Source organism: Chiloscyllium plagiosum, unplaced genomic scaffold (assembly GCF_037043375.1).
Source record: "Chiloscyllium plagiosum isolate Xiang-an unplaced genomic scaffold, Cpla_swu_hap1 HiC_scaffold_21, whole genome shotgun sequence".
NCBI lineage: Eukaryota > Metazoa > Chordata > Chondrichthyes > Orectolobiformes > Hemiscylliidae > Chiloscyllium > Chiloscyllium plagiosum.
The window spans coordinates 11,123,313-11,140,482 of record NW_028270159.1 but is presented as its reverse complement, the minus strand read 5'-3'; the positions used below and the strand labels follow the sequence as shown (position 1 = coordinate 11,140,482).

The 17,170-nt window shown below is 43.6% G+C and overlaps 1 protein-coding gene across 6 annotated transcripts in view; it reads right to left on the bottom strand.

Moving 5' to 3' along the window:
- LOC122564952 (uncharacterized) overlaps positions 1-17,170 on the bottom strand; it is a 163,203-nt gene that overhangs the window by 30,172 nt on the left and 115,861 nt on the right. For all 6 annotated transcript variants that reach the window (XR_015760691.1, XM_043720494.2, XM_087998258.1 and 3 more), the window contains exons 26-29: positions 10,306-10,430; positions 7,476-7,587; positions 2,992-3,152; positions 2,104-2,231 (exon numbers count right to left, since the gene is read on the bottom strand). Coding sequence is in view for 5 of the 6 variants with exons in the window: in XM_043720494.2 (XP_043576429.2) it covers positions 2,104-2,231; positions 2,992-3,152; positions 7,476-7,587; positions 10,306-10,430 (526 nt within the window). In the remaining variant the exon portion in view is untranslated. The remainder of the gene's footprint in view (positions 1-2,103; positions 2,232-2,991; positions 3,153-7,475; positions 7,588-10,305; positions 10,431-17,170) is intronic.

Here is a 17,170-nt window from a genome sequence, read left to right as displayed (position 1 = left end):
CCTGAAATACAGGGAAACATCTTCACCCAGAGAGTGGTGAGCCTTTGGAATTACCTGCCACACAAAGTGGCTGAGTCAAAAACATTGAGTGTTTTCAAGAGGGAGGTAGTTATCATTCTTATGGCTAAAGAGATCAAAGGGGAAGGAGAGAAAGCAAGAACAGGGCACTGAGTTGGATTATTGAAAGACAGTGCAGGCCCAAAAGGGCTCTTTATTTTGTTCATTCATGGGATGTGGGTATTGCTGGCTGGGCTGGCATTTATTGCCTGAACGACATCTTGACCAGATTAGGACCATTTCAGAGGGCAGCTAAGAGTCAACAATATTGCTATGCATCTGTAGTCATGTGTAGACCAGACCAGGTAAGAACAGCAGATTTCCGTCCCTAAAGGACATTGATGGGTTTTTACTGTAATCAACATAGTCACCATTTGGCCAACTTACTTTGATTCCAGACTTTTACTGATCTCAGTTTTCACAACCTGCCTTGGTGGGATTTAAATCCATGTCCCCAGGGCATTAGCTGGGATTCAGGTTGAGCCCAGTGACTTTACCACCCCAGCACCGAGAGCACATGTGTCCCATGTTTTGATCAAGTTCGAGTTGAAAGGGGAGGTTCAGCCATAATCTCACTGAATTGTGTTACAGATTTAAGGAACCTGCTCAAGTGTTTCTGTGTTCTCTCAACATTTTCAATCGCTGGTCCCTTTTCTTTTGCTTTCTTGATGCATTTGTCTCATTCTCCTTTTGATTCTTTCTGTTCTCCTGCCTCAATGCTGCTCATTAGTTCATGATCTGGCGTAACAGCAGCCAAAGGGAGGAGAGGACAGTGACTAAACAACTTTGCAAAAGTGGCTTTGGAAGGTAGGAAATCAACTATTTTGACTACTTCCTCGTAAGACAGGGAGTAAAGGAGTTGCAACCTCAAAGGCTTAACTCTGGAGGTTTTATTCATCCCGGCTTTAAAAAACCTGTTCCAGTGTAATGCATTTGGCCTGTGGATGTGGGCATCTCCATTTTCAGATCCACACTCATAAGAGGTTAGTTGGGAGCAAGGAGAGGCTTGAGACCAAGAGGCAAACATTTGAGGCAGTATTAGGAGCAGGTCAATGAGGGTAAGGAAACCTTTTTAAGGAAAGAGATTAAGGCAGCCGAGGTTAGCAGTACCCATAGGATTTAGGCTACATTTAGAGTATTATACGCAGTGTTGGGCCTCATATCTCAGGAAGGATGTACTGATCCTGGATTGTGTTCAGAGGAGGTTCACGAGAATGGTCCCAAGACTGAAAAGCTTAACATATGAGGAACGTTTGAGGACTGTGGGTCTACACTGGATGGAGTTCAGAAGGATGGGGGGGGGGGGGATCTAATTGAAACTTACAGAATACTGAGAGGCCTGGATGCAGTAGATGTTGGGAAGATATTTCCATTGGTAGGAGAGACTAGGACCTGAGGGCACAGCCTTAGAGTAAAGGGAAGACCTTTTAGAATGGAGATAAGGAAAAACTTCTTCAGCCAGAGAGTGGTGAATCTATGGAATTCACTGCCACAGAAGGCTGTGGAGGTCAGGTCATTGGGCGTATTTAAAACTGAGATAGATAGGTTCTTGATTGTAAAGGAGATCAAGGGTTATGAGGAGGCGGAGTGAGAATGGGGTTAAGAAACATACCAGAATGGCAGAGCAGACTCGATGGGCTGAATGGCCCAATTTCTACTCCTATGTCTTATGGTCTGGAGGACTCTGCACTGTGCTCTTCCCTGAATGACTGTCTCAAAATTCACTGTTAGCGTTCAGGACATTAAAACTAATGATAACAAAGACATTCTGTGACACTCCAGCGTGTGACCTATGGACAGCAATCAGGAGAAGAAAACCCAACAGAACTATTCTCAGTCCCTCCCACTCAGACAATGTGGGACGACATCTGCCATTGACCTTGCCAACCACTAGCTCAGGACCTACAATTCTAATGCTCTAATGCAGGACAATCATTTGCAGAGTAGATTTCAACAGACACAATGTGACACAAATCATGTCCAGAGATTAATAATGTCCTCCAGACTTTCAAGATCTACTTGTAATTTTTTTTGTAATCTCAGTACCTCAGTAGCTGAGGGAAAGGCTTGTGCAGGGCTGCAATAGGGGCTTTAATTTGTGGCTTTGAAATGAGGTAAAATTCAGCATCTGACATCAGTTCAGCCTGTGTCTTAGTGATGAAGGCGTCGTACTCCTAGGGGAAGTAACAAAACAGCAGGAATGACCAAATGTTACTGTCTCAAAGGCGAGGTAAATAGTCAAAACACAGACACGAGGATAACATTAAAGTAATGCTGCAGTCAAAGATTGGCTGACATTACAAACAATTATCACTCTTCCAGTTTGACTGGCTTCTTAATGCTAGATACAGCAGTTGCCAGTCTTAGAAATACTGCCGAGTTCCTTAACTGAGATTGTTGTATCGTCATTTATTTCTGAATCTGCAAACCTTTTAATTTCCTGTGGCATTTAATATAGATAAATAAATCATGGAATCCCTAAAGTGCGGAGAGAGGCCACTTGGCCCATCGAGTCTACACCTACCCTCTGAAGAGCACCCCACCCTGATCCCGCACTCCACCCTGCATTTCCCATGGCCAATTCACCTAGCCTATCTGTCCCTGGACACTATGGGCAATTTAGCACGGCCAATCCACCTGATCCGCACATCACTGCGGGAGGAAACTGGAGCACCCGGAGGAAACCCACACAGACACAGGGAGAATGTGTAAACTCCACACAGACAGTCACCCAACGTTGGAATCGAAGCCAGGTGCCTGGTGCTGTGAGGCAGCAGTGCTAATCGCTGAGTTATTGTGCCACCCAAAGTTGTTAGATAATTCATTAGGTTGCTGCACAGGACGAATAACAGTAGCTATGAGGAATGGGACATCCTGTGGGGAAAAAAGGACAATGACACTCATACATTGTTCTCTTTGACGTACACAACGAACCTCCAGCTGCCTGCACAGATCAGCTTCTTCCATCTTTAATCTTTCTCTTCGCCGCCTCTTCTGCTCAGTCTGCAGGTCAACCAGCATTGCCTTACCATTCGCCAGTTCACACCTCAGTGGGGATCTCTGGTTTTCTCCAGCATCTAGCTCCTGGGCTGCCTCTGGAAAGAAAAGCACGTGTGCCTTGATTGGTCAATGAAATGCCCCACTGCTCTCTGTGGTGGAGTGTAACTTAGGAGTGAGAATTCACTCCTCAGATACCATGACATGTCTTTATTCTTTCATGGGATGTGGGCGCCATTGGCAAAGCCAGCACATGTTACTCATAGATAAATAAATCATGGAATCTCTACAGTGTGAAGAGAGGCCATTTGGCCCATTGAGTGTGCATCTACTCACTGAAGAACACTCCATCCAGATCGCACGCTCCACCCTATCCCCATAACCCTGCATTTCCCGTGGCCAATTCACCTAGCCTGCATATCCCCGGACACTATTGTCAATATAGCATGCCTAATTCACCTTTAAACTGAGCAGGGGGGGGTTAAGAGGGCAGTTAAGAGTCATTTCAAGAGAGTGTGTAAACTCCACACAGACAGTCACCCAAAGTTGGAATCGAAGCCGGGTGCCTGGTGCTGTGATCCCCACTTGTTGGGATCAGTGTATTGAAGAACTGCAAAACTTGGATATTTCAGAGGACAGTTAAGAGTCGTTGCTGTTGGCCTGACAAGGGAAAAATGGCATATTTGCTTCCCAACAAAAAATAAAGAGATTCAGAACCCAGGAGTGTTTTTGCAATAATTGATGAAAGTTGTCATGGTCACCATCTTTCAATGATGACGAGACTTTCATTTCAGATTTTCTTCATTGGCTTTAAATATTGACAGCTGCTGATGCAGGATTTGAACCCATGTTCACCACCTGGGGCTTGGGACAGGGGTTATAAGAGGGTCCAATAACTGGGGCCCAAGGCTCAAAGGGTGTGCATTTGAATCCTATTTGGGGGGGGCATTTGCAGGCTGCAGTGCTCGAGTGGGAATTGGGAGCTGGGCCAGGAACCTGGATTTCTGTTGCTGGTCCTGCTCCTGCCTAAGCTTCTGAATAAATCATTCAGTAATATTACCCCACTATACGACCAACTCCATCATGACACCCTATTGCCTGGGGTAAACATGTCACAGTGTTAAAATTAACTGCACTTGTTCTAATTATGCCTCATTTTTTAAACCATAATATCTGCATATAGAGTCATAGAGATGTACAGCATGGAAACAGACCCTTCAGTCCAACCCATCCATGCCGACCAGATATCCCAACCTAATCTAGTCCCACCTGCCAACACCCGGCCCATATCCCTCTAAACCCTTCCTATTCATATACCCATCCAAATGCCTCTTAAATGTTGAATTGTACCAGCCTCCACCACTTCCTCTGGCGGCTATGTTTCTATAATGAGAGGGAATCTTGTAGAAACATAAAATTATGAAAGGAGTAAATAAGATGGAAGCAGGGTGGTTGTTTCCAATGACATGAAACTAGAACTAGGGGACATAGCCTCAAAATAAGAGGGAGCAGATTGAGGGCTGAGTTGAGGAGGAACTTCTTCATCCAAAGGGTTGTGAATCTGTGGGATTCCCCACCCAGTGAAGCAGTTGAGGTTTCCTCGTTGAATGTTTTTAAGGCAAAGTTAGATCGATTTTTGAACAGTAAAGGGATTAAGGATAATGGTGAGCAGGCGGGCAAGTGGATCTGAGTCAACGATAAGGTCAGCCATGATCGTACCGAATAGCGGAGCAGGCTCAAGGGGCCAGATGACCAAACCTGCTCCTAGTTCTTATGTTCTTATTTCCACCTTCGTTTCTTTGAAAAAGAACAACAATAAGCGCCTGACACACATTTTGTCCCAAATAATCATTTGGATTTCAAACCTGAGGCATGGAACTGTCTTAAAACTAGTCCAGACCAGATGCAAACCACATTAAGGTGTAGGACCAGAACAAGCGCTCCCAAAACATATTTGGCAGCAGATCTTTATTGCTTGTACTGTTCCCTCATTAGTTCTTTCTTGAGGGAAGTAGCCACAGAAAAAAAAGGAATGGCCTGCTGCATTGTGCCAATTGTGTTGTCTTATGTGCATTTTGATAGATAGTTCTGAGGTTGAAATCTGCATCGTGATTTCTGAGTTCAACATCTGCACACCACTGCAACACTGAAGGAGTATGGGGCATTAATCTAGAGCCTGTTGGTGGGATTCAAGTTAAAGTGTCAATGGAAACTGAGAAGTTTTCACTGTGCTTAGAATGGAAGTTGATGGTGCTTTATAGCTCAGGGTATCTAAAATCAACTATTCACAGTAATAATGATAGAGTTGGTCAGGTGCATGCAATCCTTCGCCAAAATCAGCTACTGAGTCTGGAAAGGCGGAATGATGGGAACTGGTTTTGTGGATATTCTAGAAGATATTCCCTGCGGATTTCTGAAACATAACCCAAAACTCTGTACCCTCCTCTGGCTTAAATGGGCATGAGGTGCCATCACTGTGTTGGAAACAGTTGCTTGATGTGATTTCCTTCAGAGTAGCCAATTAAAAGCGACAGGGCAGCATTTTTATTTTAGAAACTAATTCATGGTATGTGGGCATTGCTGGCTGGTCCAGCTTTTGCTGCCCATCCCTAGTTACCCTGAGAAGGTGGTGGCAATGAGCTGTTGCACTTCATGTGGTCTAAGATGAACCACAGTACCGTGAGGAAAGGAATTCCAGGATTTTGACCCAGCAACTATGAAGGAACCGCAATATATTGACAAGTCAGCATTGCGAGTGGCTCAGAAGGGAACTTGCAAGGGTTGGTGTTCTCAAGTTCCCTTGTCCCTCCAGGGAGGTAGAAGTTGCTGGTTTTGAAAACATATGCAATGCATGTTGTGGATGGTACCCACTTCTACCAGAATGCATTGATTGAGAGGGTGAACTTTAAAGGTGATGGAAATGATGCCAACCAAGTGGGTAATTGGTTACATGTGGCATTAAGCTTCTTGGGCTTGGTGCTAAATTGAGGAACATGGGCAGGTTGTCAAAGCTAGTGTGCCAACTAGAAGCTTTCTCCCAGAGGCCTGTCAGATGGTGAGCCACAGCAGGATATCAGTCAGGGTATATGAGAGAGAGGGCACTTCTAAATGGAGGAACTCTTTCTCCAAACTCTCTGAAGTGTAAATATCGCAGCAAAGTCACTGCCATGAGAGGATGGTGGGGAGGATTTTTTTATTTAATTGTGAATGTGGATGTCACTGCCTGGCCAGCATTTATTGCGTGTCCCTTGTAGCGATTGATAGAACGGGGTTGCTAGGCCATTTCAGAGAACCAGGAGAATGGGAGGGCTGCAGATGCTGGAGAGTCAAGAGTCGAAAAGTGTGGCACTGGCAAAGTGCAGCAGGTCAGGCAGCATCCGAGGAGCAGGAGAGTCGACATTTCAGGCATAAGCCCTTCAGCAGCAACATGAGTTGCAAGTCAACCACATTGCTGTTGCTTTGGAGTCACATGTAGGCCAGATCATTTGAGGATAGCAGATTGCCTTCCCTGAAGGACACTAGTGAACCACATAGGTTTTTCTGACAATGGTTTCAAGGCCATGGGTAGATTCTTAATTCCAATTATTTGCTATTGAGTTCAAATTCCACCATCTGCCATAGTGGGATTAGAACCTGTGTGTTTCCAGAACATTTGCTGATTTTCTGGATTAACAATCTAGTGATAATATCTCTAGGCCATTGTCTCCCCATTCTGCTTCCAAAAGGTGAGACTGAGTTGTCCTACTAGACCTGAGGGCCTGAAGACTAATTGTAAAATTCCTGCTGGTTTGTGAGCCCTGTCAGGTCATTAATTGGCTTAAAAAGCTATTCCCACGTGAGGGCTGGTAGGCTTTCCATTTGTAGAATGTCTCCACGGAAATGGTCTAGAGGAGGGAAGGAATGGAGGGTGCAGGACACAGTCGATAGTGCAACTTCTAGTATCTGTCTACCACCCAGCCCAACCCCAGTCAGGCCTAAAAACCAGGCCCTCTGACTCTGACGTGAGAGTGCTACCCACTGAGCCACAGCCAACATACCCTGGCCCTGACACTCGCATAGATAATCAGAGAAAATGGCAGATTCACATTGTGGGATATCCAGACACATCCGCTCTGGCCAGCCTTTCTTTTCCCTCCCTCGAAGCATCATACTCCCTAGAAGGGAATGCTTTCAGTGTCCAGGAGCTCTTGTGTGTGCTTGGGAGCATGGCAGGAGAGGGCAGACAAACATAATGTTCATCCCCTCGCAGAAACACAGATAAAGGACAGCCTTTAGTTTCAAAACCATAAGCCATCTATGGTATGGTACCTTAGAAAGGAACTGAAAGATTGGGGGAAATGTTGGCAGGTGAAAATGAGAAATTTAGCAAGAAAAATGTTAATTGAAATATTGAATTGAAAGATTTATTTTCCCAATCTTACCAGTGATAAGTAAACCTTTCTCTGTCTGAGTCTTGGCCATCTCTATTGCTGACTTTTCCAAAGGTTTCAGAACGATTGCAGTCCTCTGGTCCCAGCTTTCAGCAGGAGATTTCTGAAAATGAGGAAACCCAAAATAAAACCTTCCAATATTAACTGCAAACTACAAAGCAAAATTGAATTTTCAAGACTGAGATCAGTTGTCCAGTGTGAGTCATTGGAGTCTAGTTCATCTTCTGGGTTCAGGTTTATGAATGTTATGGTTGAGTACGGAGCTGTCATGAATAGTCCTGTCCTCAGGCGATCACTGCTCAGAACTTCCAGAGATTGCAAATGTGCCACAGAATCATATAACCACTACAGTGCAGAAAAAGACCATTCGGCCCATATTATCTCATCCGTCCACCTTATTACCTTATTTCCTGTGGCTAATCGACCTGACCTGCATATCTTTGGACTGTGGGAAGAAACTGGAGCATCCGGAGAAATCCCACACAGACACGGGGAGAACGTGCAAATTACACACAGTCACCCAAGGCTGGAATCAAATCTGGATCCCTGGCACTGTGAGGCAACAGTGCTAACCACTGAGCCACCATGCTGCCCATCCTGAAGTTAAGATGAGGAATGCAGAGGTTTCTCCACATTGAGAGATGTTTGTAACTACTTTGCAGATGATCAAAATTAGCCAAAATCTACAGAAAATGATGAGCTTTCTGTCTGTCTTTTCTTTAAAAGGATGGCTCGCTTTTGATTTGTTACTGGTCTCTGAAAACAGTACTTTAGCCAGTCACCAGGATGCTTTGCATTTGTGACACTTTTCAATGTGACTTGGGTTCTCCAGATCCAAAACTGATGATAGATATATTATGTGTCATATTTACTCAACATTACTTCTTAAGTTGACATCAAAAAGCCCCAGTAATCCTGCGCTCACATTTCAGCAATAATGTCAAACCTTGACCTAACATACCGTTAAATAACAAGATCATACCCTGTTTAATAATATTATCAAAATAATATCAAAACTGCAAGGTCATTTATCTACATTCTCCCCTGAGTCTACATATACTTCATCCCAGGGTGAACTTCCAATGAACCAAGCCCCATGCCAGTCAATCCCAGAATCATAATGAAGCAAACTACCACAGCATTGCAACAGAATTCCTTTTCCATTGATTTCCTGCTGCAAGTCCAAATGAACCAACCATTTCTCATCAGTAGGAATTCTAACCTCTTTCCATTCAGTAATGGAATCGTAAGGGGCTGAATTACCTCCCATTTACTGCTCTGGTATGGAACCTTAGCACACAACATTCCTGAGCATGGAGTATTTGTTAATGCTGAGGACAACATGTCCAAAAGTAAACTTTAACCAAAAGCAGCTGCACAATTTAGCTCAACCATCGCTGAGTCATTAATTTGTATTTGTTAAGTATTTTCCATTGGTTTGCTGTCAGCTAAATTGTTTAAGGAATAATGAAATACTCAAACTTTGCACGCATTGTCTATTTGTGAAGTTGGAAGGGATTTTGAAGCATTCATAGGACATCTGGGGATTCCGGATTAATTTAAGTACACATTGTACAGTGTGAGAGCTTAGTTTTTGATACAACTCTGCTCACTTCAATACTGCACTAGAATAGATCAACTGGATTGCAGGGAATTCGATTAGTGTTTTGTTTATCCTGTGTAAAACCTTATTAACATACTGTATATTAGAAAATTCATTTTTTACTGTATGTCAGGAAAACCTTTCAATTTGCACCTTGGCAGATGCTGAAACTGTGAGTTTATAGTTTTTCAAATTATCTAATTAAATTTACAGTTCATTTATCATTCAAGCATCTACTTTCTTTCCTCCCTTTTCACTTTTATTCCATTTCTCTTGCTGGTTGAGACTCCTGCTGGGTTATGACTTTATAAGCGTTGCTATCTGATGTGAACCTGGAAATTGAGTATGAGCAAACCATTGGACCAAGGTGGATGGTTGGGTGGGGGCAAATTAAAGAAATGAACCTCTTCGCATTCAGTTCTAGAATCCCAATGGCTCAAATCACCTCTCATTTTTTTGTTTGTGTGGAGTCTTAGCACACAGCATTTCTGAGCATGGTGATGTCCCCACTCAACAGTCAAACATGCCTTTTCCAGCAGGCATGGTTTGGAGATGCACGTGTTGAACTGGGGTGTACAAAGTTAGAAATCACACAATACCAGGTTATAGTCCAACAGGTTTGATTGGAAGCACACTAGCTTTCAGAGTGCCGCTCCTTCAGCCATCTGATGAAGGAGCGGTGCTCCGAAAGCTAGTGTGCTTCCACTTAAACCTGTTGGACGATAACCTGGTGTTGTGTGATTTTTAACTTTCCAGCAAGGGTCACTGAAGGCCTGTTAGGAGGGAGGACCTGAGTTGATTGATTTGCTTCCTTGGTTTCAAACTGCTCTCATTGTGGTTGAAGTCAACTAACTCATTCTGGACGAGGTGTCTTCATGCTATTGGTCCAATAATCAATCCCTTGTCATGAATTGATTAATTACGTAAGTTAGTTTATTTAGAACAGTGAAACACAAACATTACAGCAAGCCGACTGATTTCAGTGTTCACAGCTTGCAAACCTAAAGACAGCAAACTGACAGGCAGAGTCACAACATTGTATACACAGAACATTAACTCCTTCAAGAAGAAGTCTTTTCAAGGGAAGAAAAACCAACAACACGATCCTCATATCACGCTGGTCTGAAAGCCCTCATTGGGAAGGCTATTTAACAGCACAACCCCACGAGTCAACCATCCAACAAGGACAATTACATGAGTCACCAAGCGTGTACTTACCACAGTCTGTTGCCCTTGACAGTGCTCATCCGAAGGGGCAACTGCAGCCAAGGTCACGACTTCATCAGCACAGAGGGATTTGTTTGATTCGGTTGAGTGTGAGCATTCCTCGCTGTTCCAATTATCTAATTTGAGAATAAAACAGAAGAGAGTAGCAAGGAGAGAGGAAATGCCTTTTGTCACATAGATTGAGATAATTGCTATTTCAATTGCTGATCTGTGTTGAGCTCATTAATAAAAGACAGAACATGATTAAAGAGACACTTGTGCGCCTGCTCCTGAATTAGCAAGAGAGACATCACCAAGGAATCCTTATCATATATATAGTAAATAAATTAATAGCATTTACATAGCATCTTTTACCACCGCAGGATACCTCAAAGTACTTCACAGTAAACTGCTTTAAGTTGTGATATAGAAGAGAAAGCAAACAGTCTGTACTCAGCAAGTTCCAACAAACAGCAATGTGATAATGATCTGATCATCTGTTTAAGAAATATCTGTTGATGGGATAAAAGCTGGACAGAAGACTGGAAGAAGTCCCTAATCTTCCTTAAAGTAACACTGTCTATTCATTTGGTCACACCAAACCTAAAGGGGCTGGGTGTTTATATACACCACTCGTGCTACAGCATGACATGGCTAGTTTCTCTTAGGACATAGAACAATACAGCGCAGAACAGGCCCTTCGGCCCTCGATGTTGCACCGACCTGTGAACTATTCTCAGCTCGTCCCCCTACACTATCCCAAAATCATCCATGTGCTTATCTAAGGATTGTTTAAATCTCCCTAATGTGGCTGAGTTGACTACATTAGCAAGTAGGGCATTCCACGCCCTTACCGCTCTCTGCGTAAAGAACTTGCCTCTGACATCTGTCTTAAATCTATTACCCCTCAATTTGTAGTTATGCCCCCTCGTACAAGCTGACGTCACCATCCTAGGAAAAAGATTTTCATTGTCTACCCTATCTAATCCTCTGATCATCTTGTAAGTCTCTATCAAATCCCCTCTTAGCCTTCTTCTCTCCAATGAGAACAGACCCAAGTCTCTCAGCCTTTCCTCATAAGACCTTCCCTCCAGACCAGGCAACATCCTGGTAAATCTCCTCTGCACCTTTTCCAATGCTTCCACATCCTTTCTGTAATGGGGCGACCAGAACTGTACACAATATTCCAAGTGTGACCGCACCAGTGTTTTGTATAGTCGCAGCATGATATTGTGGCTCCGGAACTCAATCCCTCTACCAATGAAACCTAACACACCATATGCAATCTTCACAGCACTATCCACCTGGGTGACAATTTTCAGGGATCTATGCACATGGACTCCAAGATCCCTCTGCACATCCACACTACCAAGAATCTTTCCATTGACACAGTATTCTGCCTTCCTGTTATTCTTCCCAAAGTGAATCACCTCACATTTATCTGCAATGAACTCCATTTGCCACCTCTCAGCCCAATTCTGCAGTTTATCCAAGTCTCCCTGCAACCTGCAACTTCTTCCACACTGTCCACTACTCCACCAACTTTAGTGTCATCTGCAAATTTATAATCCCTCCACCTATGCCTGCATCCAAGTCATTTATAAAAATGACAAACAGCAGTGGTTCCAAACAGATCCTTGTGGCACACCATTAGCAACTGGACTCCAGATTGAATATTTTCCATCAACCACCACTCGCTGCCTTCTTCCAGAAAGCCAGTTTCTAATCCAAACTGCTAAATCACCCTCAATTCCATGCCTCTGCATTTTCTCCAACAGCCTACCATGTGGAACCTTATCAAAGGCTTTACTGACATCCATGTATACCACGTCAACTGCCCTACCCTCAACTACATGCTTGGTCACCTTCTCAAAAACTCATGAGGTTTGTGAGACACGACCTGCCCTTGACAAAACCATGTTGACTATCTGAAATCCTTTGCAAAACCTTTCCTACAACAGAAGTAAGGCTCACTGGTCTATAATTACCTGGGTCATCTCTGCTGCCCTTCTTGAACAAGGGCACAACATTTGCAATCCTCCAGTCCTCCGGTACCAAACCTGTAGAAAATGATGACTCAAATATCAAAGCCAAAGGTTCTGCTATCTCCTCCCTAGCTTCCCAGAGAATCCTCGGATAAATCCCATCCAGCCCAGGGGACTTGTTTACTTTCACTCCTTCTAGAATTGATAACACCTGTTCATAATTAACCTCGATCCTTTCTCGTCTAATATCTCGTACCTCATTCTTCTCCTCAACAATACCTTCCTTTTCCTGAGTGAAAACAGATGAAAAATGTTCATTTAGCACCTCTCCGATCTCCACAGGGTCCACACACAACTTCCCACTTCTGTCTTTGACTGGCCCTATTCCTACCCTCATCATCCTTTTACTCCTCACATACCTATAGAAAGCTTTAGGGTTCTCCTTTATTCTATTTGCTAAAGACTGCTCATGTCCTCTCTTTGCTCTTCTTAACTCTCTCTTTAAATCCTTCTTAGCTGATCTGTAACTCTCCATTGCCTTATCTGACCCATCAAGACATAAGCCTCCTTCTTCTTCGTAACAAGAAATGCAATTTCTGTAGTAAACCATGGTTCCCTTACCTTATCACTTCCTCCCTGCCTGACAGGGACATACCTATCAAGGACATGCAATATCTGTTCCTTAAACCAGCTCCACATTTCCATTGTTTGCATCCCCTGCATTTCGCTACCCCATTCTATGCATCCTAATTCTTTGCCTAATCGCATTATAATTGCCCTTGCCCCATCGATAACTCTTGACCTGTGGCATGTACCCATCCCTTTCCATCGCTAAACTAAACATAACTGAATTATGGTCACTCTCTCCAAGGTGCTCACCTACAACTAAATCAAACACCTGACAAATCATTACCAAGCACCAGATCCAGTGTGGCCTCCCCTCTTGTCCGCCCTTTGACATACTGTGTCAGGAAACCCTCCTGTACGCATTGGACAAAAACTGATCCATCCGATGTACTAGAGCTATAACATTTCCAATCAATGTTGGGGAAGTTAAAGTCCCCCATAATGACCACCCTGTTCCTTTCACTCCTACCCAGAATAATTTTGCTAATCCTCTCTTCCATCTCCCTGGAACTCTGTGGAGGCCTGTAAAAAACTCCAAGCTGTGTGACCTCTCCTCTCCTGTTTCTAACCTCAGCCCACCTTACCTCAGTAGATGAGTCCTCATCAAACATTCTCTCAGCCACTGTTATACTATCCTTGACTAACAAGGCCATGCCTCCCCCTCTTTTACCACCTTGCCTGTTCTTAATGAAAGATCTAAACCCTGGAACCTGCAACATCCATTCCTCACCCTGTTCTATCCATGTCTCCGAAATGGCCACAACATCGAAGTTGCAGATATCTATCCATGCTGCAAGCTCACCTACCTTATTTCGGATACTTCTGACGTTGAAGTAGACACGCTTCAAACCACTTCGCTGTCTGCCAGCACATTCCTGTGACCCTGAAATCCTGTCCCTGTCCTTCCTAGTCTCATCCTCCTGTGCACTGCAACTACACCTCCGGTTCCCATCTTGTTGTTCAACGTTTGAGGTATCTTGCCCTTCCAGGGTAATCTGAGGCAGAGTGGGCACTATTCCCGAAAGGTCTGAAAAGTCAAGAAAGACTGCTTCCCCACGGAGAGCATGGTGGAAGGCCAGAGCTCTCTCCTTCAAAACGAGTTTGAGGTTAGTGTCAAATGAAATTTCAGAACTATTCTAGAGTAAGGGGTTAAGGGATAGGGAATTACATTGGGGGGGTGGAGAACATAAATGAAGATAAAGATCAGCCAAATTCTCACTAAATGTCAAGGCAGTTGCCTTGAGAGGTGGAATGCCTCCTCCTGCAAAGTTAGAAATCATTGACAGTACAGTACAGACCTATTCAACTCATCAGGCCCATGCCAGTCATTAATGCTCCTCCCAGCCCACTATCTGAAGCTATCAACATACCCACCTATTTCCTGGACCTTCATGTCTTTATTTACATTCCGCTAAAGTGCAACAATGCTATTCACTTCAACTACATCCTGTTTTAGTAAGCTCCATATTCTGGTTGTTCTCTGGATAAAGAGTTTTCCCCCCAAATTCTTTATTAGATGTACTAATACCATCTTATATTCCCACCTGGTTTACTAAGATCCTTTGGGGAAGGAAATCTTCTACCTTTGCCTGGTCTAGCCTACATGTGACTCCAGACCTACAGCAATGTGGTTGATTCCTGACTCCCCTCTAATGGTCTAGAAAGTCACTCAGTTCAAGAACAATTAGGAACGTGAGACAATAACTGGCATACTCAGCAACACGGACATCCCAGGAATGAAAAAAAAACTAAAACTAGTTCTGGCCTCAGTTTCATGTGAAAATCTTACTCCCCTTTTAACCTGCCAAACCCTTTTACAATGTTATTGACCAATAACTGGTCACCCCTCAGTCTTCTCCTTTCTCGAGAAATGAACCCCAGCCAAATTGGTCCATCTCTCTTGATTAGATTCACCATTTAGTTTTTGTGTGAGCTACTTCCGATTAATCTCTATCTCTGTCAAGCCCAGCATTCCAAACACCAGAGCAAAGCCCCTAAATCAATCTTTTTTAATGATAAAAAGCATGCCAACAATCCCAGTGGAAAGTGCCCCTGAAGAGGCTCCTAATGCACAATGTGAAATTTTGCCAAGGGATATTGTCGCACAATAAACCCATAATGGCAGCGATTGGCAAGTTCTCAAATCTCTTACAGAGAGTTCAGTAGCAATTAGTTCTGCCTTATTTATGCCAGACTGAAGCCACAGAATATTGGGTATTAAAAAGCAACATAAGTTACCCTCATCCTCTTAAAATGCTAACTGAAAATAACAGAAAGCCATGCTAATTAATTCTGTGCAGACTATTGGCGTCTCCACCTTCCTTTTACTGCTCCTCGTGGATATTAATGGTGGACAATGGAACATTTTTGTTACAAACCTCCTTGCAAACAAATTTCCTACACCCCAACTAAATATTTCATACAGTCGACACAGTCGCACACTCATCTTCTATGTGAGAAGATTATGGGTTCAAACTCCTGGCTATTGTTCTCCTCACTTTCGGGGCTCTCCCTATGAGATATGAAACCAGGCTCTATGCTCAATATAAAATCGCAGGCAGGTGGGACTAGCTTAGTTTGGGATTATGGCCAGCATGGACTAGTTGGACCGAAGGGTCTGTTTCTGTGCTGTATGATTCTGTGACTCCATCCTGGTTCAAAGACTCAAAGAAGTACACTTCTCTCACATCATATTTGTCCTTTAGCTAACAGGACTGCTCGTAGATGATCTGATTGTTTTTTTTGTTGGAGCTTTCTATGTACAAATAGGCTGTTCCATTGATAAGAATTTAAGAAACAGGCCACTGGCTAGTGTGAATTGAAGTTGTGAAAGATGCTAGTTAAACATTCTTTTATAGATGAGCATGTCACTGGCTGGGCCAGGACTTATTGCCCATCCCTAATTGCCCAGAGGGCAGGTAAGAGTCAACCACATTGCTATGGGTCTGGAGTCACATGTAGGCCAGACCAGGTAAGGATGGCAGCTTCCTTCCCTGAAGGACATTAATGAATCAGATGAGTTTTTCCTTGCCAATGGTCATCATCAGACCCAAATTCACCCATCTGCTGTGACAGGATTCAAACCCAGGTCCCCAGAACATTTCCTGGATCTCTGATTTAACAGTCTAGCAATAAGGCCATTGCCTCCACTCATCTATCTTTCTTCTTAGACAATGTTGAGAGATTTATCATGAATTTGAGGCAGATTGGGTCTGTTTTGCCCACACACCACCTACCCTGAGATCACCTCACTTGCACCATGGCCCCCACCATCTTGGATTGTTGCTGAGCTAAGTCTGTGCAATATTTCTGGACCCACAAAGTGTGATTGAGAGACAACAGGTTATAGCCAGGCAGCCCAAATCAAAAGTAGGGCACTCCAGAATGGAAATGAACCATTGCAATTAGTCCAGATTTCCTCACTTGGCAATGAACTCCAGTCTGGCTTTTCAATTTGCCAGTTCCCTTTAAACCATCAGGCCAGCTTTTAATCACAAGGTCATAGAGATGTACAACATGGAACTAGACCCTTTGGTCCAACTTGTCCATGCCGACCATTAAGCTAAAATTCATCTAGTCCCATTTGCCTGCATTTGGCCCATATCCCTCTAAACCCTTTCTATTCATATACCCATCCAGATGCCTTTTAAATGTTGTAATTGTACCAACCTCCACCACTTCCTCTGGCAGCTCATTCCATACATGCACTACCCTCTGCATGAAAACATTGCCCCTTATATCCCTTTTAAATCTTTCCCCTTTCACCTTAAACTGATGACCTCTAGTTTTGGACTCCCCTGCCCCAGGGAAAACACTTTGTTTGTTTACCCTATCCATGCACCTCATGATTTTATAAACTTCTGTAAGGTAACCCTTCAGCGTCCGACGCTCCAGGGAAAACAGCCCTAGCCTATTCAATCTCTCCCTATAGTTCAAACCCTCTAATCCTGGCAACATCCTTGTAAATCTTTTCTGAACTCTTTCAAGTTTCACAGCAGCAAAACCAGAGTTGAACACAGTATTCCAGAAGTGGCCTCACCAATGTCCTGTACAGCTGCGCTGTGATCTACCAATTCTTATACTCAAACAAATAACATTTTCTGAAGAAGTCAGACTTTGTGAATTGTGTTCCTGAATTCTCTCAGAAGGAAGCAGAGTTTTTGAGTATTTTTAAGGCATGGGTATTTAGATTTTTTTATCAGCGTGAGGACTGGTGAAAAGGTATGGGAGGTTAAGAACGAATGTGCAGTATTCAGATCAGCCAC